At 35.2% G+C, this 27,865-nt stretch overlaps 1 protein-coding gene across 8 annotated transcripts in view; it reads left to right on the top strand.

The window, feature by feature from the left end:
* Positions 1-22,871, top strand: part of LOC139117739 (thrombospondin type-1 domain-containing protein 7A-like) — a 229,674-nt gene extending 206,803 nt beyond the window's left edge. For 5 of the 8 annotated variants that reach the window (XM_070680982.1, XM_070680983.1, XM_070680985.1 and 2 more), the window contains 15 exons: positions 730-1,017; positions 1,384-1,562; positions 2,503-2,633; positions 4,431-4,584; positions 5,956-6,216; positions 7,758-7,878; positions 8,243-8,388; positions 9,276-9,422; positions 10,222-10,324; positions 10,866-10,967; positions 12,729-12,827; positions 13,281-13,407; positions 14,045-14,190; positions 15,919-16,006; positions 17,186-22,871. In XM_070680982.1, coding sequence (XP_070537083.1) covers positions 730-1,017; positions 1,384-1,562; positions 2,503-2,633; positions 4,431-4,584; positions 5,956-6,216; positions 7,758-7,878; positions 8,243-8,388; positions 9,276-9,422; positions 10,222-10,324; positions 10,866-10,967; positions 12,729-12,827; positions 13,281-13,407; positions 14,045-14,190; positions 15,919-16,006; positions 17,186-17,291 — 2,198 coding nt within the window. In that variant the 3' untranslated portion in view covers positions 17,292-22,871. Of the gene's footprint in view, positions 1-729; positions 1,018-1,383; positions 1,563-2,502; positions 2,634-4,430; positions 4,585-5,955; positions 6,217-7,757; positions 7,879-8,242; positions 8,389-9,275; positions 9,423-10,221; positions 10,325-10,865; positions 10,968-12,728; positions 12,828-13,280; positions 13,408-14,044; positions 14,191-15,342; positions 15,435-15,918; positions 16,007-17,185 lie in introns of those variants that run through there. The other 3 variants (XM_070680987.1, XM_070680984.1, XM_070680988.1) reach the window with 2 other exon arrangements.
* Positions 22,872-27,865: the final 4,994 nt, after the last annotated feature.

The raw sequence follows: 27,865 nt of genomic DNA, 5'->3' as shown, positions 1-27,865 counted from the left end.
TAACACATGGCTAGGGGTATTTAAAGGGACAAAGTCAGCCATTTTTCATGAATTAACACATGGCTAGGGGTATTTAAAGGGACAAAGTCAGCCATTTTTCATGAATTAACACATGGCTAGGGGTATTTAAAGGGACAAAGTCAGCCATTTTTCATGAATTTTGTTTGATACGAGATACTATTTATATTGTTTGACATGTTGAAAGATAATGAATGGGTGACCATGCATATATTTAACCCCAGTTTTAGAGACGATGCAAAAATGAATTAATGGTCATGATCGTTAATTCATTTTCACGATGGTTTCATTTAATTTGTCTAAACCCGGGGTTAAATATATACATGGTCACCCATTCATTCAGTATCTTTCAACATGTCAAACAATATAAATAGTATCTCGTATCAAACAGAATTCATGAAAAATGGCCGACTTTGTCCCTTTAATGGTAATCTCTTATTTTGCTCTCAGCCCATGTCCAGCAATCATCTGATGTTTTCATTAAGTTTGACAAGGAGAATTCTCTGCTATTGAGTCCGCAATCAGTCAAATACAAAACTGTATCCCTTTCTTGGTGCTGAACATTTCAAATATGCCTGAAATAATTCTTTCATACCATCAATATCAGTAAAGAAAGGGGAGTACTCTATATTATTTGAAACACGTTATGGTTTGCAGACTTGTTCTTTTCCAGATCTGACTGTTTAACTTCATGTATATCTTCATCTGTAGGTTCAAGCCGTCGCAGAGAAGAATGCCAAAACAATAAACTTTTCCCTGTAATTGAGTCCCAAAGCTGTACATGTCCTAACTACACACAAGTCACAGTTGGTAATTGGTCTGACTGTATACTGCCATTTAAGAAAATCAAGAATCACAGGCAAAATACACCAAAGGGCGCCCTCAACATAGAGTGTGGTGAAGGCAAGAGATACCAGAGAGTTATTTGCATAAACAGTTACAACCAAGAAATTGTTTCCAACTCACTCTGCAGTCAAAGCGAAGATGACATCAGTATTGGTGAGTGGAAATTCTTTTATTTTTTGTGAAGATTTTAGATATATTTTGTCCTACATTAAAGATCTCATGTTTTTCAAGACTTAGATATCTCTTAAGGCTACGTATATTTATCTGACAAAGACATTTTCAAAATAAATTCTGTTGTTAGAAAACAATTTAACACCACACATTTTGTAAGTTTATTATGACTCTGTCTTCAATTTGAAGCAAATTTTTCCAGTTAATTCAAGAAATTTAATAACTACAATATTTTAAATTTACAATGTAATCCTATTTGAATAATGGAATTTAAATCACATGTTAATAGGACAGACTAACCAACTGTAACGCCATTTCTTTATAAAACACATTTCTTTTGTGTTTCAGAATTTATTGAAGAAACATGTAATGTAGCGTGTCCTGTAGATTGTAAACTTAGTAGTTGGTCTACATGGACAGAGTGCAGTAGATCATGTGGGACTGGTATGAGAAGTAGAGAAAGATATTTAAAAGAAAGATCCCACGGTGCAGGAAGACAGTGTCCTCATATTGATGAAAATAACAAGGTATGTCCATTGCAAAGATTCAACACTTTGTTTTATGTCACTTCAGCTGTTGTTACTAAATTTCAACGTGACATTTTTATATTTTTTAACCTTCCTCATAAAATATTCAGTCCAAGGTTGTAGTCAATGAAATTCCACAGTATTGTTGTAGTGTTCATGGAATAATGTAAAATAAAATCTTGCTCAGTATATGTGCATATTTCAGTTGTATTACAATAGGCAGCTCTCAGGTAGAACTGTACATTAATCTTGAAAAATCGCATATTTCATCAAAAAGATATGGTTCATATTCTTTTATCATTTGGTTCAACCATCCATCAAGGGTTAGGTTGTAGAGTTGGTCAATTGTTTGTAAACACTACCCTATGCATAAAATGATTTGTTTTGAATTTATCACAGTATATTTTTTACAGCTTCAAACGAAGAGAGAATTTAATGCAAATAGAAAGTATTAGAAATACTTACCATATTGTCAAATTTAGATTATATGTGAACCTCAAGTTTGTCTGTGTATATTTTTCTGCATTGTAAAAAAATGCTGGTGGCCTATAGTACTGAATTATTATTATTATTTTTGTAAAGTATTTTGAGGTAATTTTATCACACATGCAAGGAGATAACTCAGTGTTTTGTGAGGAATGGCAAGTCAAAAAAAGAGAAGTACTTTACCCCGCTTTTTTAAAGAAACATAATTTCAAAATTGAAAACAAGATTATCCAAAACTTTCTTACATATCACAAGCATGCACAATTGATATTTAACCAAAGGCTGACAGTGAATTGTACGGCAGTGCCATCATGTGAGTAGAAAACATTCTCCAATGGAATAAATGGAATATTACAGAGAAGCATAAATGTAGATAATGTGAGGACTTGTTATCTTACAGCTAAGAAGAAAGAAAGATGTTCTGTTAGAAAAGTAGTTTGTTTCTTTATTGCAGATCGAGGAGAGAGAGCCATGCTATAGTGATTGCAGTCATTACATTTGGATTGCACACCACTGGAAGGAATGTGATCTTTATGATTCAGAGGACGATACATGTGGCAAGGGTTGGCAACATAAAACTGTCAGGTAATAGTCATGCTATGATGGTAAGGTAATGTGATTTGATTTGGTTAGAATTAGAAAAAAATTGAAAAGTACAAGATTTTAGATCAGAGTTTAGCTGGACTGTCAGTGACATCTGTAGGTCTAATCAAAAGACAGAAGTGCAGTTGTATTTTATTTTATATTAGCTTTCAGATTCTTCTTCCAGCTGCAACTTCAGTGAAAATACTCTCAGTGAAATATGCTGCACTGTGTCAGATCTCTTTTCTGTCACACTGCATACCATGGAGTTATTAAAGTAAAGCAAGGCTAAATTCAAGTCTTATTAGTCCCCACAGACACCGTCCGGGGGGACTTATAGGTTTGGTCATGTCCGTGCGTGCGTGCGTGCGTGCGTCGTCCGTCCGTCCGTTCACGCAGATATCTCTGAGATGCCTGGAGCGATTTCATTCAAACTTGGTACAAGGATTACTTCACATGTCATACATATGCACGTCAATTTGTTTTGTGATACGATCCAATATGGCCGCCAGGCGGCCATTTTATTACGATTTTTTCATGTACAGAGCCATAACTCAGGCATGTTCCAACCTATTTTATTCAAAGTTGGTACAAGGACATTGACCAATGTCATACAGATGCACGTCAATTTGTTTTGTGATACGATCCAATATGGCCGCCAGGCGGCCATTTATTACGATTTTTTCATGTACAGAGCCATTACTCAGGCATGTTTCGACTGTTTTTATTCAGAGTTGGTACAAGGACATCGACCAATGTCATAGCTATGCACATCAATTTGTTTTGTGATACGATCCAATATGACCGCCAGGCGGCCATTTTATTACGATTTTTTTATGTACAGAGCCATTACTCAGGCATGTTCGACCGATTTTATTCAGAGTTGGTACAAGGACATTGACCAATGTCATACAGATGCACGTCAATTTGTTTTGTGATACGATCCAATATGGCCGCCAGGCGGCCATTTTATTACGATTTTTTCATGTACAGAGCCATAACTCAGGCACGTTTCAACCGATTTTATTCAAAGTTGGTACAAGCTTATTGACAAATGTCATAGCTGTGCACGTCAATTTGTTTTGTGATACGATCCAAAATGGCCGCTGTGCGGCCATTTTATTACGATTTTTCATGTACAGAGCCATAACTCAGGCACATCTCAACCGATTTTATTCAAAGTTGGTACAGGACATTGATCTATGTCATACATATGCACGTCAATCTGTTTTGTGATACGATCCAATATGGCCGCCAGGCGGCCATTTTATTACGATTTTTTCATGTACAGAGCCATTTCTCAGGCATATCCGCATGTTTCGACCAATTTTATTCAAAGTTGGTACAAGGACATCGACCAATGTCATAGCTATGCACATCAATTGTTTGTGATGCGATCCAATATGGCCATTGTGCGACCATTTTGTTACGATTTTTTTCATGTCCTGAACCATAACTCAGACATGTATCAAGCGATTCATTCATTCAAAAGTATTTTCATCACAGACCTAATGAAGAGGACTCTATCCTCTCTGAGGACCTGTAATCAAAATACCCATTAACAAGTGGGGACTGTGTCATCAACGATGACTTATTATGTCATACATCCAGATGTCTTTGAGTACATGTTCAGTTTAAGCAAGTATTTCATTTTGTCAGGAAGAAAAGTGCAGAAAAATGTAAATTTTGTTGTATTTGATATTAGCTGATATGTGAAAAAAGATGCAAAGCCACCATATGTGCTACCAGACTTGTGCCTGACATTCTGTGAAATCACAAGTTTCCTGGACTTTCTTTCAGGTGTGTGCTGAGACAACCTGGTAAAGAAGATATCATTGTTGATGATTCCTTCTGTGATAAAGCTGAAGAACCTTCTGCAGCCAGGATATGTTTGTTACCTTGTAATGGAGACTGTGTTGTTAGTGATTGGAGTCCATGGTCTCTATGTTCACATGTAAGTACAGTTTATAATTCATCCAAATCATTTGTGGCAAATTGGATCACACACTACAGGCAGATTAAAAACAGGCTATATTTTCTGCATGATTATCCATTGAATCATATGAACAAATCAATATCCTCTGTCTCACAGTCATTTAAATCATGTGATTATAAAATCAATTTCCTCTGTCCCACAGTCATTTAAATCATGTGATTAAATCAATTTCCTCTGTACGTCCCACAGTCATTTGAATCATGTGATTAAATCAATTTCCTCTGTCCCACAGTCATTTAAATCATGTGATTAAATCAATTTCCTCTGTCATCCCACAGTCATTTGAATCATGTGATTAAATCAATTTCCTCTGTCCCACAGTCATTTAAATCATGTGATTAAATCAATTTCCTCTGTCATCCCACAGTCATTTGAATCATGTGATTAAATCAATTTCCTCTGTCATCCCACAGTCATTTAAATCATGTGATTAAATCAATTTCCTCTGTCCCACAGTCATTTAAATCATGTGATTAAATCAATTTCCTCTGTCCCACAGTCATTTAAATCATGTGATTAAATCAATTTCCTCTGTCCCACAGTCATTTAAATCATGTGATTAAATCAATTTCCTCTGTCCCACAGTCATTTATTATAAAACCAACTTACAAACACATTTTATTCAACGCTATCCTATTGTTTGCTGACTCATACATTTCATAATATGATCATAAGAAAAGACTGGCTGGTATGTTTCATCATCACCAACAGAATGAATTTACAGAAGCTCAAATGATTAATATCTGTATTTGTTAGTCCATAAAATCAAATTCTCAGGGATTTCAGATTTGATTACGGTTTCATTTCTTGCATTGTAGCATTATTGCCCACTAACATTCTAGGTCAAATGTTTGCTTAGTATCAGAGAGTCTTGTAAATCAGATTAGCCAGGAAGCTGAAAACATTTTATGATTTACCCGGTATGTCTATCCAGTTCATTCAATGAATATATAGAGATAGAGCAAAATGCATCACAGATTATGGTGATTGTTTTCTTTCAAATGCTAATAGGTTCAACATATTTTCAATATTTACATCTTAAATATTTGAGAATTTCTTTAAATAAAGTTCCAGAGTTGAAATACTTACAATTTTTGTGATCTTTTGCCATTTCTTGTCTAATTTGCCACTATTAGCCATCCAATACAAGTGATATTTTGCAAATTTGTGTATATTCTACCACTTTTAACCTTGGAAGATGAGATATTCGGCAAGTATGTAAATAAATCTGCTACATTCAGCACTCCAATACAAGTATGTATAATCAGTAACTTTCAACAATTTATGCAAGTGATATCTTACAAATTTTGTATGATTTGCTACTTTCAGCCATGCAATACGAGTGAGTTCAGAGAACAAACAAGGTACATAGTGAGGCAACCAAGATCTGATGGTGCTGCATGTCCTAATTTGAATAATAGTGAGCCATGTCTCAATGGTATCAGCTGTTTTGATTATCATTGGAACATAACTGAATGGAGTACTTGCCGACTCAATGACAATGCTATCTGTGGTAATGGATTGAAAACTAGAAAACTTGACTGCATTAGAAGCGATGGCAGAAGTGTATCATTTGCCAAATGTGAACAGGTGAGTAGATGGCTTAATGAAACACTCCTCTTACCTACACCCATATTCTGGCTTTCGATGTGATCGCACTTTTTACCCAAATATCAACATTAATGAGGACATTTGTGCCCTGACAAAAGCCTTATACACAGTTTCAAATAAGAATCCCATCAATATTGACAACATTCTCAAACTAGCAACCTTTGTCCTTGAAAACAACTATTTTGAGTTAAACGACCAATACTGTAGACAGATATCTGGTACAGCAATGGTAACCCCGTTTGCTGTAGCTTACACACATATCTATATGAGTTGATAGATGCACAAGTACTATTTTACAACACCAAACTGTCCAGAAGTAACAGACTGTTTGATGGATAACTTGGCAGCTCTATCCACTTTCTCGGAAAGAAAACTCCATAGTTTTGTCAACCAACTCAACCTACGCCATGGCAAAATCAAATTCACTGCAGAGATCAGTAAAACATCTATCCTATTCCTGGATGTAAGACTCTACCTCATGGACAATAGACTGGAAACTGACTTATACACCTACCAGCTCCCATGGTTATTTACCACCAAATATTGCCATTCACCTCACACATATAGAACAACTGTCCATTCAAGTTCACTAAGAATTCAACGTACTTGCAGTAAACCTGAATGGTGTGATGTGAAATTAAGAGAATTCACCAGCTACCTTAAACTCTGTGGCTACAGGACAAAAACCATTAAACAACAGATTACAAAGGCCAGTACACCATCCTGTCAGGATCTACTACACTACAAACCCAAAACACCACCTCTTGTGTCAAATTCAATATATGAGAAAACATCTCTACTATACGTGTGTGTGTGTGTGTGTGTGTGTGTGTGTGTGTGTGTGTACACATGCACGAGGGTTTTGGGCCTGAAAAAGTTAATGTGAGGTAGAGGATTTACGTATGTGTAGTACAGTCTAAGCCGATTTTTGCATGAAAAATAGCAGAACATGTCATTGTAATATTTGAATATTTCCATTGTCTTGAAATCTTCACATGAGTAGTACAAGATACCATTTTGGAAAATTAATTCTAAAAGTGTTATGCCTTCTCTAGATTTCAAGATAAAATAGCAAGATTATTTCTTTTTTGAAAAATGAAAACCAGAGAAAATTTTTGTCAAATCAGTATTTTAAGAGCTGTTGATAAATACGTCATCATTTATCACCGTGTAGTAAACAGCTCACCTTTTTCTTCATTCATTTGACAGCCATCTCCAAAGGAACACTTGATGAAAGTGCTTTACTCTTAATTAACATCCAACTTCTTTGAGGGATTAAAGTTGTTTGAAAGCTATATGTGAGCTTTAAACATCCAAGGGCATGGTGTATTTCTGTACAATGTATTTCAAAATGTAAAATAGGAATGAAAATTTTCCTCATATATCATGTAAAACAATAATATGTACTACTACATAAAAATTTGATAGTGATATCAGGTTGGAGAAAACATTTTTACACATTTTGGGAAAACCCACGATGTACATGTATCAAACTGTGAATATTTTTATTTATTTTTCAGTTTGCATTGAATACAAAGCCTGGTCCTCTTGAGGAGCCTTGTCATCTTGTATGTCCAATGGATTGTCAAATGTCAAACTGGTCGCCATGGTCACAGTGTTCCATGACATGTGGTCATGAAGGTAACTAGGTCATGTGACCACCAACTCCAACTAGTATTTTGTTGATAATGTGTAGACCATTAAATACTCATATAGACACATGTTTCTTTCAGTTAGAAGAAAACAGTAACAGGAACAAATGCAAGAGCTGTGGTACAAATGTGGCACAACCTTTATGATATTAGATAGTGTGTATGTGTGAACATTTTAGAGTTGTTGAGTGTACAATTTTTGATGCACGGATGCTGTGGTTTGGTCAGGGAACAAACCTTCACGTATCAGGTTAAATGTTTATACAAAGGAAGAGATTACAAGCAACAGAAATCAGATAATCATTATCTAGAGTTTTTTACAGAATGTCAATTTTTCCGTCAATTTGTCACAGGAATAAGCCTCAGACAGAGACATATTGTGCGTGAAGCAAATCAGTTTGGGAGATATTGCCCAACAGACATGATTCAACAGAAACCATGTGCATTACAACCTTGCTACCATTGGATAATATCAGATTGGAGTATCTGTCAGGTCAAGGTAAGTACCATACATCATAAACAACCAAGCTGATGAATTCAAACTTGATCTGTTCACCCAGCCCCATCCCAATTCTCTGTGAACATGTCCACACTCACCACTAATAACAACAGACTTCGGCCAAACCAAGGTGGTGAAAGGGTTAAATTAACTATACCATTGGTTTTTGCATAATATAAAAAAATTGAATTGCTACCTATCTTATCATTTCTCCACGCTGTAATGTAGAGTGAGTCCAAGAGAAGCCCATCTTTTGATATCCTTGGTGCCATTGTGTCTGAATGGATATCGTCCAATCTTTGCACACTGATAATGTCAAATTGTCTTCATATGCAGGTCAATTTGCTTTTGCGATACAATCTCGGGTCTTCTCATTTTTGACATGTACAGATAAAAATGGCTTCTACCTTTTTAGCTTAGCCACGATATGAAATTTCCATGTCAGAATTTAGTACACTGTTGTAACAGGTATCATGATTTACCAATAATTCCCATTAGGTTGAGGATACTTATCTGTGACATTCCCATTAGGTTGAGGATACTTATCTGTGACAAATTTGAAAAAGGAACAAAGAATGAGTTTTTACACAGGTACAGAGGGGTGACAGACTTGCTTAGTAGAGATCTAATATAACCTTTAAAAGTGCAAAACTTGTAGGACTTGATAATTTTAGTCATCACAATTGTTTTCCATGATTAAATCCATGGAAGTACACTTTTTCCACATGTAATAGTTGATAATTGATAAAAGTAACAATCATTTGTTTATACTAACAATTTAATTAACAATTTTAATTTACAGTTCTATAATGCTTCTTGGAACTCATACAATCAGGAATGCACTAAATCTAGATTGTATCGCACTGATGAATTGCATATTTCCACAGGAAAACCACTGTGGACGTGGAGTTAGAAGACGTAATATCACATGCCGACAAGATGAAGGAGTGGTTGTTGATGTGAAAATGTGCTATGGCAATGAAAATTACCATAGCAACAAAGAGGTACTTCAAGAAGGCTATGAGATGATGCAGGTAAAGGTAGATGTAACAATAGACAGAATTTGAAGAACATACAGTACAAAGAAAAACATAACAACATCTATTGTATTTGCATGAAAGAACACCAATCAATCCTAAAGGACTCTCAGATCATTAAAAAATTTCAAAAGTGACGTTAAACTCCAGGAGTTAACTTTACTTGTGCAAGTATTTCAGTGACTACAAGATAATGAATTAATAGATTGATAGGAACATCACCCCAAAAAATAGTGAAAAATAACTTTGATGGTGAAATTTCAACCTGTAGTGGTTACTCATGTACACTGCTTTGTAGTACCTCATAGTTAATAGACAAATTCCATTTAACAGTTATTACTATTCTGTGAGGCTGTTCATCTTTTTCATATCACTTTCATATTCCAACTTTTGTTTTCATTAGGGTATTGTTGACATGTAAACAATAATTTATAAACAAAAGTGAATTCTAATTTCAACAAAAACAAATTTAATTTGTATAACTTTGCAAGAAACTTACACAGCCTTCAATCACATGTTGAGTTCAGTGTCATGACTTGATCCAGCCCATGAGAAATATTTTGGTACACTCCAGCCGATGGGAAATATTTTGGTAATTTTACCGTGCAGAACAAAATGACAAAAATATAAAGCCTAAATAATTGAGTATCCTTGTGAACACAAAGACTATTATGCTGAAGTGTTCGATAAGACATCCATTTATAAATGCTACAGTAATTCTGATCTCTGAAGAGTAATTGAATTTTGATCTCTGTTGTTTGTAATAATCAAATTTTGCTTTCCTGCCTGGAATCAGATTGAAGAGAAATGTACTATTCCATGCCCTGGTGATTGTGAGATGTCCGGTTGGTCAGCTTGGAGTCCATGTCATCAAGTTTGCATTGATGGCCAGGCATTAGGTAAACACGACACTTTCCACATATCCATATGTAATCTGCAAACACAGTGGTGTTTTGTTTTACAGTGCTTGTATACTAAGTAATGTTTTATTCCTTTAGAAAGTGTTTTTTACCAAGGATTGAAAGTTCCCAATGATGAGTTCATTTGTAAAGCAATGGCTGACCGTGCACCCACAAGTCCAAGACAAGTGCATTGACATGGTCATTTTGTCACATGTGAATGAAGACACACATTAGATGATTATATACACCTCTCATTACCAGCAGAGCATGTTATGTACAACAAATCTGGTTTAAGTGATCACTGTTCAATTTAAAATGCTGAAATAGATATTTAATAATATTAATAATGTACATATGTGTGTTGTCAGTCATGGGACAATAGCAGGATAGCATACCCAAATACAGACTGATTTCTAAGTACCTGTTTCTGGTTACGGAGAAATACGAGAAGTGGAAGTTGTTTATGTTGGCCAGTGAATAATTTTGACTTGTGACATGTGTACATCCCATCATAATCTCTGCTTTTTCATTTTGACAGAGGACATGGAAGGTATCCAAACAAGATCAAAAGCATTACTTGATGTGTCTTTGAAAGATGCTGAATGCAAGTCTGTTGTCTGGCAAACTAGACCTTGTCAAGGTACTCTTCATATCTTTTGTCATCTCATCTGCAATGTCCATACCATACAAGTTTTTGTCAAGTCAGTACCTTCAGAATGACTTCTGTCCATTCATCCAGGGCCACTACTGTGGCAAACCTTCAACAGATTGCCATGTACAGAGTATATCATACTTCATTTAATAGAATTCAGTCGACTGATTGGCAGTGGAGATTGGCTTTATTTAAGTCATCAGTTGATGGATGTCATGTACAAACCTAGTGAATCTCTATTTGTCCACAGAGGACAGTTTTCATCATTGCAGTGCAGTGCATCTTTTCACATCTAGGGTGGGAGTCCCAGATGGTGTATTCTGTTGGCACAAAGTCTGTCCATGCGTCTCTCTCTCTCTCTCTCTCTCTCTCTCTCTCTCTCTCTCTCTCTCTCTTCTCATCATGGAAAGATCTAAATCTGATTACATTTTGGTGGATGTACTGGTCTGCATAATGAACAGTCATCATAATTAAAGAATTTATAGATTAGGCTCTATCTCAAGGATACTCCACTAAATTTATGAAACTATGCAGGTATTCAAATTTAGTGTAACAATGCTAAAAGTTTGGATGGGCGTTGCTGACAGATTGTAAGTCCAGGGCTCGAAATTAGCGGTAGTCCCGCGTCCACAGACCACCAACTTTTCCCTGGGGCTACCAAAACCCATGAAATGGTAGCCCATACAGACTACCAAAGCCTGGGACACAAAATTACTTAGTGGGCGACATGATGTTGATCTCTGTGAGATGACCGACGCTCATACAGTCAACGCATCTGGACACAGAACGGACAGACTATGACTTTTGTTATGCATATTGAAAGGTGACAGCGCAGTCGAATTTGTTACGACAAACTTTCAATAAAATATCCTTTATCTGAACTGATGTACTTGAATGACAGGCTCGGAAAATTACTTTTCATAGTTATTTAATCACAATGTATCAATCACAATTAAACAAAAATTTATTCAAACTGCAAAGAAAACGCTGTCGGGCCATCCACAAATTACGCTTTCCGAAGTGTACGAGATCATCCCATGATAGTGTACTATGGTGGAGAAATATTGCCAAAATTGCCACGAAAGTATTAGGAACGTGACTGTACCAAGTTGTCATCCTGAAATTCATAGCCAACTTATATTTAGCCATGTTACGTTTACACATGCTGAGTAAAGCGTCATGGCGAACATCAAAATTTGCATATAAGCTCTGCGTATGTGTGAATAGGTCGTCAAACTTTGAGGCGTCACCGTTCTCCTAAGGCTATGATGATCTGCGGGTATTGATGTCAAATGACTAGAAAATTCACTTCCTGAATAGAATCATGAAAAATAAATCTTTCATTGTCTAGATATAAATAAAAATATCCTTTACAAAAAAAATTCTTTATTCATGCATGGGCTACCAGACCTTGTCACTGGGCTACCAACTTCAGAAAATGGTAGCCCAATGGGACTATCAAGGAAAATAGTTAATTTCGAGCTCTGAAGTCATAAGACATATTTAATGAATACTGAGCGCACCAATTTTCACTGGACCCTGCTATATCATATTTAGGTGTACTTATGTTGTAAGTTTTAGGAGCATGGTGTTCTAATTTTTAGCTCATTTGCATATTTAATAAATTTGTGTTATTCATAATATCAATATGTGCCATAAATGTCATTATGTAGAAAGAAAGATTTTACCTGTAATACAAATTATTATATTCACTTATTATATTTATTTCCTTGTACCTGTTGTATTCAGGAGGTGTCTGCTTTGAGTATGAGTGGAAGGTCAGTGATTGGGACAGAAATGGATTCCGCCATGTTTGGTGTCAAAGGTCTGATCAAATCAATGTCACAGGTCAGAAACTTTGTAATTATTTATGTTTCCCATTTTCAGAGAAAACCTTTATGACTATAAGTTTTCCCAAAGATTTTTAAATGTTAAGTATTTCTATTATTTCTTCTCCAAACATGCAAAGAAATTATTCTGTAAACTAAATACATGTACTTAGTATATAATTTTACTATATAGTAACAACATTAATGACCAATTATTCTAATACCTATGAAATTATATCAGGTAGCATTACACCCAACATTACCTTGTAAATATGACAGAAATACCAATTTACAACTTGTTGAATATTGATTGAATGGCAAGTGTACATTAGGGGCAATAAGCTTATAAATGTAACCATGGTTACCATACTACTATTTGATTTATGGAACAGCAGCAATTGTGTTACTGTTGTTGTGAAAATTATTCAACAGTCTTTCCCAAACATAGCATAGCCACTGATTCAACTTTCAGGAGGGTGCCTGGATTGGCTGAGACCATCATCTGAACGTCGCTGTCATCCAAAGTGTACAGTACCTCATTCAATGTGTACAGATAGTGGTGTGTGTTCATGTGAAGAGGGATACATAGAATCTTACAGGTGAGACATCATGTAGAAATGTAAAACCCATCAGTCACCTCAGTACACTGCCTACATGCTCAAGTTTAACATGCTTGAAAAGTACATAACTGTATATCTGTACACCTATTGAATCATGTTGCATGCAAGATATTTGTTACGAACTTGATCTTTTTATGCGTAGCCAAGTTCAAAATATATTTAGTTAAGAGAGAAAAACTTATAACAAACATGTGCAGTGCGTGTGAGCCATATGATGGTCACATTGAAGCTGTGTCTTCATGATTTTGAATAGAAAATGGAAAAGTGTTCAGTCTGTTGTCTGATTTTATATAAACGTCTTGAAATTTGTTGATGTTGTTCTTGTTGAGAATATGATTTGCCACAATCTGTTTTAACATTGATATTATATATATATATATATATATATATATATATATATATATATATATATATATATATATATATATATATATATATATATATATATATATATATATATATATATATATATTGAGGATGGTCTCAACAAGATATATACAGACACACAAACACACACACACACACCCCTCAAGACTGACCTAACATTAGCAGTGACCTAACATTTGCAGACTAAATCACTGATAAGTTTACTTCTGAATTTGTCTACCCATACCAGTGTGGTGAATGGCTTTCTTGAAGTTTGCTTAAGGCCATCAGTAGAAGAGGAAGAGGAGTACACAGAGAAAGTCAACACCTATGCAATAGAAACTACTACCAATGCAGATAGGGCCAGCTCTGAATTCAAAACAAAGTCTACTCAAAGTATGACATTTTATTGTGTTACATGTTATGTATTTTTGCGGTGTGTTTTAGGGACTGTGTCAATTATGATAATGTAGTGTATTGCTTTTATGTGCACACATGTTGAAAGTAGATAGTTTGCTACAGTATGTATTATGAGTTTTTTAAACACTCCTGTACTTTTTGGTCATTATCTGCTATCTTTTTGGATAAATCTGACATTGCTTCCAATATGCTGGAAATTTTTCACATTTTTTAAAAGTGGGACAAGGGTAGAACAGATAGACAAATTGAACAATTCTAATTTCTGGAATAATGTAATATTATATAGCATTTATGATATAGCTGAGGTGTTGTTGAAGACATGTAACGTCAAGGACATAAATCCTGGTATTTTCTGAATGACTTTGTTATTATGCACCTTTTGGGGTTGAATTTTACAAGAAAGGTCAAAAGTAAAGTGTTTTCAGAAAGCCCTGTCATACATTGCCTTGCATGATTGCATGCAGACTAGGGATGCGTTCACCATGTCCAATAAGCATAGAGAACAAAATTCAACATGCCCAGTATAGCACACATGAAGAAACTATAGTTCAGCCGGATTTTTTTCACATAAATTCAAATGCCTTGGATGGCAATTGCTCACTACATGACCGGGTGATGGTTAGATTATAATGGGTGGAAAAATTAATGAACCTTTTCATCTTATCTTGTTTCCTAGTATTGACATAAAACTGTTGAGAGGTCAAAACTCAAATAGTGTCATGTAACACCCAAAGTTATTGAACTCTGCGTCAATGATATTGTACTTGGCATCCACTGATAAGAAAATTTACTGTACAATGATACTCCATTGGTTACAAACGTATGTGTATAATAATCCATGAAGACTGCATTAAGTTCTTGTGGTTCATAGCTGGACACTGATTCCAAACTTTATATTTCTATGAAACCTGTGGCCATAATAACAAAAATGCTTCAAACTTCAAACTTCAATATTTTCTTTAAAATTGCTTTTCTGACTCCTTTGAAGAGATATTTAAGATGATATTTAAGATGGACATCATATTTGCCAAAAGATAATATGAATCAGTTTGTTCTGTAGGTATACCTGACATATTATTCTAATGAACTATCACATCAGGTATACTTGACATGTTATTCACCTGTCAGCAGGTATACCTGACATGTTATTCATCTGTCAGCAGGTATACCTGACATGTTATTCCTCTATCAGCAGGTATACCTGACATGTTATTCATCTATCAGCAGGTATACCTGACATGTTATTCATCCATCAGTAGGTATACCTGACATGTTATTCCTCTATCAGCAGGTATACCTGACATGTTATTCATCTGTCAGTAGGTATATCTGACATGTTATTCCTCTAGCAGCAGGTATACCTGACATGTTATTCATCCATCAGTAGGTATATCTGACATGTTATTCCTCTATCAGCAGGTATACCTGACATGTTATTCATCTATCAGCAGGTATACCTGACATGTTATTCATCTATCAGTAGGTATACCTGACATGTTATTCCTCTATCAGCAGGTATACCTGACATGTTATTCATCTATCAGCAGGTATACCTGACATGTTATTCATCTATCAGTAGGTATACCTGACATGTTATTCATCTATCAGCAGGTATACCTGACATGTTATTCATCCATCAGCAGGTATACCTGACATGTTATTCCTCTATCAGTAGGTATACCTGACATGTTATTCCTCTATCAGCAGGTATACCTGACATGTTATTCTATGGAGCTGTGGCAGCAGGATCTGTCTTTGTGGTGCTTGCTATTATTGTCATCTACATAGCTTGGTAAGTACAACATCGATCTTTCAATCTTGACAACAATGATGACTCTGATGAAAAATTAGGTCAGTTTGTAGACCTTGTGTTATTATCTTTCTTTTGTGTAAGCTGATAAGTACGTTATTGATTGTAGAACTCTGGAATGTCAAATTGTTTATTCCACTTTGATGTCATCGCATTAAAAACATACAAATTCTGTCAACCTGACTCTAATAACTTGCAATTTGGATTACTGCAAGTACTGAAATAATTTCAACACCTAAATATTCTGTATGTTCAGACTGTAAAAACTGCAGGAAGCTCTGTACACAATGTAAACATCAAGTTAATATAACAATATGTTTCATTCAAGAAGACTGCCGAAGTTATGCCAGGCATGGTGAAATGATCACCAAAATTGTCCTAAAGCAACTTAAAATTTGAAGTACATCACATGTTGTTTTTTAGTATAAGTGAAATTTTTAAAATCAAAATACCAGTATTGCCATAATAGAGATATTTAACTCAGCATTAATAAGTATTTCAAAAAGCCCTGCAAAGTAAACCAGTAAATAACCCGTTATGTTGTTGGCCATCTTGCCCATTAAAATGCATGTTACGTTATGAATATTATAAGCTAAGGACCATAGAGCTATGGAATATCATATGTACACCTGCTCTGGACTGTCACATCTAAGCAATTGGGAACAAAGTGATGTTATCCAAAAACAAACCTGTGAAATGTGCAACACCCTCTTCAATTCAGTGGTCCTACAACTTTGTCTAGTGGTCCTGCAACTTTGTCTGATGGTCCTGCAATTTTTGTCTGGTTGTCCTGCAACTTTGTCTGGTGGTCGTTCTTTCATTCTAAGTGAGAATTTCATTATTTTGCCCCACTATCCACTTATCTATCATACCGCTATTACAGCTAAACAAATGAGGTCCTGGGGAAAATAGCTAGTCTTTGGCTTCACCTCACTGGATTTGCTCATCATTGTACAATCATAATATGTAAAGTTGTGAGTCTTTCACTTGGGCCAAGACTCTCACATGACTTTAAATGCATTTTTCATTTCTAGTGTCAGTTGATAAAAAAGAAAGGGGCCCCTATAACTAACAAAAACAGTCATCATAGAGATGTTGCTGTCATGACATGAAATAATGACATTTTAGGAGATTGACATATTTTACTGTTTTTTCATATAGTCGTATTACAAGAAAGAAGAAAGCAAAGCGACGATTACAACAGGAAAAAGAAAGATACTGGGACACAAGTGCTAAAAGGAAGTACAATAGTGATATTGATCTTTAATCTTATTACAAAGTATTTTTTCTTGTAAGAGAGTACAGCAAAGTATAATGACTCATAACGCCTGTAAAATTGCCAAACAAAAGTGATACTCCCTGATAAAATATTTATGCCTTAAAGTTGTAAAATTTGTTGCTAAATTCTGCATCATGTTACAATAGTGCTATGGAAGAATAAGCAAACATTCAGAGTTGTTTTCTATTTACTGTCAGCAAAATTAATTTTTTGTTCATGGCATTGTTAAATTATAGAGAATAAAAACCTTTGGTAGAAACTGCCATTTTTAAATCAGCAAATTTCTAATCAATTGAAAAACTGAAAAGAAAGGTTAGGATGTAAAATTTCTTAGATTCTTTGAGAGTATGTAATGTAAAATTCTTTATTGAAACTGTGTGATGCCTGTTAGAAATACTTTTTAGGCAGAAATATGTCAGTACCCAGCATGCATTGTGTGTTCATCGTATCACTTTTTGAATGATGTTAATGTGTTTGTAGTTCCATGGAAATGCCTGTGAAAATTGTGTGTACATGGTTGTGGCAGTACTTCTAAAGAGTGAATTTTGTTCATTTCTATATTTGTAAGGAGATTGGTTCAAGTTTTACAAAAACTGAAAGATCATAATTGCAGACATATTTTTCTTGCTGCAGTCATGGTTTACACACTCATCTTGTGATTTTTATGTACTGAGCAATATCAAGACATGACGAATTCTACGCTGCCTTTCTAAAGAATGTTTGCAGAGAACATCTTTACACTGAAAGCTACAATGATGTAGGCACACACAATGTTACAGTAGTCAGTTGGAAAAATTCTCATTGATTGCAGGTCATAGGTTAAAGAACTTTTTCTAAAAGCAACGTTATTCAGATGAAATATGAAAAATATATTTGAACAGAGTCAATATTACTGATAGATGCATTTAGCTAGAGTATCGATAATATTTTCAAAAAATAGGTTTGATCCTCGTTACCTTTCATCTAATTTGTATTTGCTGCCACAAAATTTGAGAAGTATCATCGCAATCTAGAGAGATTTTGATTGTACCTTTGTTATGTCAGACTAGTGACTTAACTAATGGAAGTTGTTGTTACTGTTATGTGAGCTGTCTTCTGAAAAATAATGTACTTGTGATTTTTTTATTCAAATTTAAATGATTTTGAATGAGTAGATACCTATCGGGTGCTCGCAGCCCAATGATATTAAATTGTGCTGGAATTTGAAATTCATGAGAAAATGTCATTAATCACAAATGTAGGAATTATATTGTTAAATTTTGAAAATGTAAATATGTCCACATAAAATGTAGTTGTTGAACACTAATAATATTTGTCGCAAGATGTTTATGACTTATGAAACACAATTTACACATTCTTAGTGTTTTTATCAGTGTGATGTTTTTCAACCGATAAAAAGTTCAGAATCTGTTTCAATTTTTAATTTTGGAAAAGTATGTGACAGTCCTCAAAGGTGTTTTTATGTCCACATGCAAAACAAATTGGTCAGTGTAATGACATAGATAAAGAATTGCATGTTTTCGAAGTAAAAATTGAAGTCTAAATGAAAAGCTGAATGTTTACTTTAATGTCTTTCATATCAAGATAAGAAATGTCTTAAATTTGTAAGTTTTGAAGGATATGCATCCCTTACCTTGTTTTCCATTCACATTCCGATATGTCTCCACAAACTTTAAAGCAGGTGTTTTATTAGCTCCATTTACTGTCAATGACACACAGCTTATCAGATAGGCTGATTGTCTGTCATCGTCTGTCAACAATTGATTTCTTCTCACAATCCACTCGTCATATTGCTTTGAAATTTTGTAAACACACTACTAGGATCATAGTCAAATTGTTCAAATTGTGAATATATAAACAATGTTGTATTTTAGGGTCAATTTTTGCCATTTTAAAAAAATCTTCTCAGAATCACCTTGTCCAATTTTTTTAGAATTTGGTGAACAGGTTTCTGGAAAGATATAAATCAGATATGTTGAAATTGTCACAAAATATGTATCAATGTCTTTTTGGGAAAATTTTGCCATTTAAAACTGCCAGTCCCAGAGTTTGAAATGTAGCATGCAGGTTCATAAGAATAGCCTAAGTCATGTTTGTTGAATTTGTGATGAAATCTACAATTTCATATTTAGCAAGTTAAAAGGCAGCTGATAAAGCTGGATTCAAAAGTGGTACATTCATTACCTGTTTGAACATCACATCATATTAATGACGAATTGATACATTAAATTAATAAAAATTCATATTCAAATAATTATATTCTGTATCAGTAAGCTTTCAATAATAGTTTTACTCATTCATCACAAATTAAACAGTTTGCCATAAATTATATGTCAATGTCACAGCTGAGCTCTATCGACCCATTGTTTGATATGCTTCATTGATTCCAATATTCATCTCTCAGATAGCATTAGATCTGCAGGCACTTCCTAGTGTTTGGACAGCTGTGATGTCCCATGGTTCATATTTGTACATACTATGAAAAGTGTGGAATTGCCATTTTTGTCCATCTATACATTTAGTAAGCTTTAATATAAAATTTTTATTTTTGAAAAATGTGATATGTGTATTCTAGATTTTCACTCCTGGACCACTGATGTTTTCATGCTTGAAGGTCAAGTTGCTTGATCAAGCATCTCTCATGTTTTGAAATTAAAATATAACTGAATTTTGAGAGAAATTAATATTCTTGCCTTTGATATTCCTGCACTGTATTGAATGAGGTCAAAATGACAAATTGTGTGCAAATCCTAACACTATTTGGACTCTGAGCAAATTTAGAAAAATTCAACTGCAGTCTCATTTTCATACTTGGAATAATACACTAATGTTGCCAACATATCTGCTATCTTGCAAACCCTTTTTCACAGAATTCAAACTTTTGTGAAAATTGGACTACCTACCAATTACACATGTAATTTTTAGATGCAGATTAACATGATTGAATTGTCTTTGAACGTGGTCTGAACACTGACTGTATTATTGAATATCTGTATGAAGGTTTTTTGTTAGTTATGACTAATGTAAAATTATTCTTATTGTGACATGTAGAGGGCCTAGGTCCGCTGGTAAATTTTACATGTCAAAATGGAGGGCCTTTGATCATGACTGTTATGGGTGTCTATTGTCTATTGTCTCAGTACTAACATGCCTGCTAGACAGCACTATTTATAGATTCCAAGCTGTAATACTGAGAGTCGTCTGCAATTATTAGTATCAGTTCAAATTTTTCACTTTAAAGTTACCGCAAGCACTTCCTTACAGCCAAAAATGGTAAAAGAAATGCATCTCAGCCATATTAAATCATTTCTGTTCTGCAGCACGTTGTATTTGTTCCTCCCCCCCCCCCCCACTGCCCAATACCTCTGCCTGTGAAAATAGGAGATTAGTATAAACACGGGTAAAATTCCTTTACCGTGCAGAATACAAATTATTAGATGAAATTGTGTCATGATCCGCTCCGTTTGCCATTCCACCTTCTATCAAGCACACTGGACAAACAAGAAATCAATGCGATCGTAGTGTGTATTTGCGTTGAAATCTGCAAAATCAGTTTTCAGTGAATTTTTCATGTGTGGAAAACTAACAAGAAATGACTATAATCATAATATGTTTATTGCAAAACCCTTGTACCGGTCACTTCCTTCAGTACTGAAATGAATTTAATGACCTTTAACTGGGAGGAAAGAGAACCAGCAGGGTAGGGGGAAACAAGAAGTTAGGGAAAGTGAAACTTGATATTCCCTCTTGCTTTATCTCTTCAAAACATGTAGTAAATTATTCAGAAAAAAATATTTTAAAATTGTAATATCATTTTAATGTGCAATATTCAATGATATTATATGAAAGCCCAATAGCAGTGTCTTTTCGTGATATCATTATTATTTTGTTTAGTTTCAAACAGCATGTGTGTTTTTATTGTAGTCACCTAGAACTGTACATTTCAAAAAAAAGCAAAGCATCCATGAATTATAGCATCTGAATAATTTCCAAAGGTGACCTGAAAATAAATGACTGTCGGAGTGTAGCTCAGCACGGTAGAAATATAGTCGTGATATTCAAATCAAAACATGGCATATCTGGATTCATCAATACATTCAGCAGTGAAGGTCATTAATTTACAGGACAAGCAAGTGTATCTATATGAAAATGTCTGATATTATCCATACTATTGTTCACAAGGAGAAGTTATGGTGTGATTTTAAGCAAGTGAAAGTAAAATAAAATTATGTGTAGTAGATTACAAAGAAAAAAGCTTACAAAAGACTGGCTGAAAATGTAGAAATTTTTAAAGAAAGTCATCAATTCCTTCTAATATACATTAAATTGTCAAATGATGGTGTTCTGTACTTTTAATTCAGACTATAAAGTTATTGAGATAGCCTCCACTACTCACCACTACACTGCTACTTAAAGAAAGAAAGCATGAAGACTTTCACTGAAACTGATGCTGCTTGCTATGTCACTTTTACCTGCCAATTGCCGCAGTCTGTACCAATCGGCACTTGCTGCATCACTTTCACCTGCCAATTTTGTCAATTTACCTGCCAATTGCTACAGTCTGTACCAATCGACACTTGGTGCATCATTTTCACCTGCCAATTTGCTGATGTCTGTATCAGTCAATACTTGTGGTGTCACTTTACCTGCCAATTTTGTCACTTTACCTGCCAATTGCTACAGTCTGTACCAATGGACACTTGCTGCATCACTTTCACCTGCCAATTTGCTGAAGTCTGTATCAGTCAATACTTGTGATGACACTTTTACCTGCCAATTACTACAATATGTACCAGTCAATACTTGCTCTGTCACTTTACCTGTCAATTGCTACAGTCTGTATCATTCCATCCATTTTAAGTGGTTTTTTCCAAATCATTCCCTCCAATTAAGGTAGTTCGCGCCTCGAAAGTGAAAGACTGAAACTTTTTCTCAAACTTCCAGTGAGGAATCTTTCAACTATTCTCTTTCCAAATCAAGATAAAAATTGGGGGTCACAATGCAAAATTTAGTACTAGGGAAACAAATAACTCAAGATTTACCGATATTTAACATTCAAAATGGCAACCATCTCTGTGTTCACTCTATGGAGAAAAACAAAATTTTCGAATTTCAAAAAACTAAGCCGATGAAAAATTTTCTTAAACTTAGAGCTTTTAAATGAACCCCCACAAGTGGTAGATCAGAAAAGAATTTGTAAAAGTTTGAGTCCAAATTTGTGTCTCCGAGGTGCATCCTGCAATTCATGTGGACAAATGTTAAAGTTCAAGAGAGGGTTGTTCTTTAGAACTGAAACAAAGCATTTAGATTGATGTCTTGCAATTCATATGCAGGTTACCTATATCTACATGAAGCTGACTGCGGTTTTTGTGGACCAAGAGTTATATTTGTAGATTATTTTTCAACTTTTCAAAAGAAACATTGGCAATTTCATTTTATTTTTTCCATAAATGTGACACTATCATACATTTAGTATATGTTTCATAATCTTTTGTGGCTTTGTTAGATTTGCACAGAGTAAGGATCAGTGCTGTGTGGATAATAAAATCAACATTACATATTGAAAAACTGCGTCTCTGCTTATGTTTATTTGTATAGTTCACGTCAAAGTCTGGAACAGAGACATGTAACTTTACTCATCATTGATGGGTCTATCAAAGTCTCTATGTCTTTCTGCCTTTCTCAGATGTAACATGATTTATTTCATTCAAACCTGTCACAAGGATACTACCCTATGATGGCCACATAAAGCTGCTTATTTTATTTTGCAATGCGTTCCAATGCAGTTGACAGTCCTGTGATAGTGCCTTTTCCATGCAGACTCCAAACAACATTCAATCACTCATTCAAGTAGACATGATGATTGTGTTCGAGAATATGACTTCAGAGCCAGTGGCCTAGAACTTTGCCAATAAGTGACTTTAACCTGTGTTGTCTGTAGTTTAGATCCCCCTGAATACCCTTAAAATCATTTCAAAACAACCCAGCCCACTATATGATCAAAGATGTTCAAATCCCCCAACTAATATGTGGCCAAGCATTCAAGCCAACAATATTAAACTAGACTTTTGAATGTAGTTTGTATCAACTCAAATCTCTTGTTTTACACCTTATCACAGGGCTTTCATCAATTTTTAGTTCACATTTGGTATATGTACCCAAAGAGAACTTATATGGTAAGTCTGTGGCATCTGTATATCTGTCTGTATGTATTTCTGTCCACATCAAAAACTCCTCAACCGCGGCACCTACCATCTTAGTATTTGGTGTACAGCTGCACGCAGGTGGAGATTCAAATGAACATGTCAGTGTCAAAAAATGGAAATGAGGTAAAAAAGGGAAAGTCCAGCAAATTGCTAAAACTCTGTAACCACCGGCCAGATTTGGTTGAAACTTGGTATGCAGGTTCTTTATGGTGACTTTAGTTATATTGTTCAAATTATGGTGGCTGTATTTTTGGGGCAACTTTTCTCTTTTTTTGTAAAAATATTTTCTTCTCTGAAACTGCTCGTTCCATTTCTTTGAAACTTAGTATGCATAATCCTGGGATTGGCATCTGTTAGATTTGTTCAAGTTGAAGTGAAATTTTTATTTTTGTATTTTGGAGGCATTTTTTCCCACTTTTGGTCACAAAATCATTCTCTCCCCAAGTTCCTGTTGGATTGCTCTGAAACTTGATATTCTTCATCCTAGAGTTGACTTGTCGGATTTGTGAAAATATGTGGTAAAGTTTCATATTTTTGGGGAGGGGCAATTTTTCCCATTTTTGGTCAAAAATCATTTTCTCTGAAATCACTCATCTGATTGCTTTGAAACTTGGTATGCATGTTCCGAGGGGTGACTTAGTTTAGCATACTCACTCTGGCCAGCGACATCAAATCAAATGTGAGCCAAGTGTCACTGATGCTATGTTTTATCAACAGGCTAAAAGAAATGACTGCCACGTGGTGTTGCAGTGACTCAAGGTTGCTGGGACGGATGATGGAAGGTCATCGACAGGGGGTCCTTAAGATTCTATAGGGTTTCAGGGGCTATTATTAGCCCTATACTCTCTGAGGCAATTTTATGGATTTCCAGTGGTAAGTTTGTTGTGGATATTAAGAGAAATTGAAGTCTTTTGAAGACTTCAGAGATGGTTTCAAATGACAAGTTTTAATACAGTTATTGTGCTATGCAATAAATTGCATTGATACTGTTATGTTGAAATATTCAGTATTCTCCTTTGTAGCATAGCCAACGGCTGTCCAAAATTTGATGAGAATTGCTACAAATGTTGACCATTCTAGGATGTATGAGTACTGTTAGAAACAAGGGGATGACATTTCAGTTAATTACTAATTTGCATATTTAATGAACTTTCCTAATAAAGGATGTGTATCTGAATTGACTTGATCAAGGTTGAAGAAACTTGCTATGTATATTGGAGATTCTATGATACAACACTTTTGAAAGCCATTTAGCATTTTTAGTAACACTAATTACTAGTTTGCATATTTAATGAACTTCAAATTAGGGGCATAAGACCAGAGGGACCCTAGAAAAGTTTATGATTCTTGCTGTGTATATTGATGAGACAATTATATTGTATTAGTGAAAGATATTTTGCAATTTCATGTCAGCTAATTTATACTTGCATATCCAGTTAGCTTTTACAGTTTGATAGCTTGAAGGACTTGACCAATGGCAATTACACTTGCTATATAAAGTAGTGATACAATAAGAGCAGTCATAGAAATTTAGTATTTTTATTTCAGCTAATTACATGTGTATTTCATAATCTTTGGAATTCATTTGTGGTGAATATTGTTCATGATATTGTCTAAAGATCTACGGCCTGAATGGTTTGTCGATACATGGCTTCTCCAAGAGGTCAAAGATAAAATCGATCCAAAGCAATGTGGTGCAATTAAAGGCACCTCCACAACACGGTGCTTGATTGATATGTTCCACCAATGGTATCTGGCTGCAGAACAAGGCAAAATAACACACACTGTTCTGCTAGACTACACTAAGGCTCTTGACCTTATTGATCATAACATTCTTATCAAGAAAATGGAAGATATGAAAATATCAGCAATTTTGGTGCAGTGGATAGCTGCTGTCCTTAATGACAGGCAACAAGGTGTCATACTAGGACAGGAGGTCTCAGACTGGATTAAAGTCCATAGAGCTGTACCACAGGGTTCATGGCTCGGTCCCTTAATGATCATAATGATAAATGATTTGAAACTCCCGTGCCCTGACATATAAATTCATGGACGATCAGCTATGTCTGAGTCTTTTCTTTGCCAAAGCTCCATGCAGGAGGCAATGAATTACACAACTAAATGGTTAGAGATAAATAACATGAAATTGAACCCAGACAAAACAGAAGACTTGTTAATATGTTTTAGGAAAGACAAACCAGATATTTCAAAAAAATTCATTAATTGAACTGTCAGAGAAAGGGTAAAGGTCGAAAAAACAACTCGGAGTTATGCTAAATGGTACACTGTCTTGGTCTGATCACATTGACTACATTTAAAACAAGGCTTCGAAACGTCTGTATTTTCTCAACCTTGAAAGATCAGGGTTGAGCACAAAGCATTTATAAACATTATATCAGGTGCAGCCAACGGAGCTATTCATTGAAAAAGCTATTCCGGGAGCAATTTTTGAGGGCAGGGGAAATTTTAATTTTGCTAGGGCAGGGGACATATTTTTAGGTGGAAGGGGAGCAAATTTTAGTTTTCTTTGTCGGGCAGGGCAGATATCGGTTAATTGTCCCGGGGACAGGGCTTGGCGAAAAATGAGGAGAGAGGGGAAGCTACTTTAAAAACGGGGAAAGGGGAAGTTGAGCCATGGTGTTTCCGGTAGAAGGCCACTGCAGTATGTGTCTGCATGGGAATGTTAATTTTCAGGGGAAATTTTTTCACAGGGCACGGGAAAATCGACAGGTTTTTTCATCTCAGGGTAGGGTAGCTTCATGTCTGCAGGGGAATGACAAATATTGAGGAGGATTTTTTCCAGGGCAGGGGAAATCGGCAAGTTTTTTTCGCCTCAGGGCAGGGGAACTTCAAAAATTGACAGTGGGGAGGGGAAACAGGCAAAAATAAGAGGGGAGTGGGTAAAAATGAAGTTTGAGTGCGGGAGGGTAAGTCGAAAAATTTTCAGTGGGAGGGCAAATTATGAACAGCTAATTAATTACCCTCATGACTTAAAATTAGTCAGTTCACATTACTTGTCATGCAAATATATCTTGTCATAGTAAAGACCCCTTTAAAAGTGCATTGTTCGTTGGCTGCACCTGTTATATGTCAATCATAAAACCTGTGGTCGAATATGCATGTCCCTTACGGCATAATGGCCTCGCATTAGATCAGTCTACCCTTCTACTTGATCAACCCAGTTTCCATCAGAATGACTCGCCACTCCAAACGATATTTAAGAATAGTTTCATTCCCCATGCTCTTTACAATTATCAAAGAAAAATTTCGTTTTCATATGTATGTGCTTTGAGGACCACTTAATGTCTATTAATGTCTTTTTATGACTTTTAAGAGACCAATTTTAATGTGCACCTTTTAAATAGTGAAAATTTTTAATTGTAAGAATTCAACCTGTCTGTACTAATATGGAATCTGGTTGCAAAAGTTTGATAAATAAATGATTAAAACAAATATCTGATGTTGATCATAACACTTTCAATGAAGCCGCAAACATGTGGCAAAAGATTCAATTTACAGACAACTGCAATATATATACTGAAACACACGTGTATATTCAGTTCAAATCTGGTCACACTTGGTCGCTTCATGCCCTCCCTTCACCACCGCGCACAGCTATGGCTCGATCTACAAGAAAAACCCCGATGAGCGCGCCGCATTTCGATGCTCACATGCTGCAACTTCTAAAAACCAACTAAAACTCAACGATCAACATCAACGATCCCAAATAAGAATCGAATAAAAACTCCCGAAAAAAATGAATTCTGATAGTCAAACCACAGGCGTTCGTTAGCTTGACTAGGTCCGTGAGCAGGACCAAAATTGAGACACTACTTGCGCTACATCAGCAGATCGTCAAACACAGGCTATAATAATTCTGAATCTTTCAAAATGTGGTGCGCTGACCAGATTTTCAATAGATCTGGCCATGGAGGTGGTGGGGCGGGCATGAAGCATCCTATTAAAGCCTTGTGGATAACCATATATTTATTTATTTGTTTGTTTATTTAGTCTTGTACACATACGTGACATTGGCATGAAATGAAATACAAAAAAGAATTGCAAGATTTACAAGATTGAAATAATTGATAATAAAAGCAGATATTCAAAAAATCCGCAAAATACGACTCGGGAATGCATTTAATCTTCTACGCAGACGATTTGATTTTGGGTCGCTTGAAATCGTGTTTGTAAAAAAGTATCGATGTGACTAAATTTTTAGCCCATCAAACGAGCACAGTGACTTTAACTCTGTACTGAAGCGAATAGAGATGCCTCGCCATAATTGTACGCACTTCATGATATCTTAACCACAGAGACAAATTCTATGTTCAATTTATCAATTATGAGAAGTGT

Source organism: Ptychodera flava, chromosome 18 (genome assembly GCF_041260155.1).
Source record: "Ptychodera flava strain L36383 chromosome 18, AS_Pfla_20210202, whole genome shotgun sequence".
Classification (NCBI taxonomy): Eukaryota; Metazoa; Hemichordata; class Enteropneusta; family Ptychoderidae; genus Ptychodera; species Ptychodera flava.
Note: the sequence above shows the minus strand (reverse complement) of the source record. Positions and strands in the feature narration are given on the sequence as shown.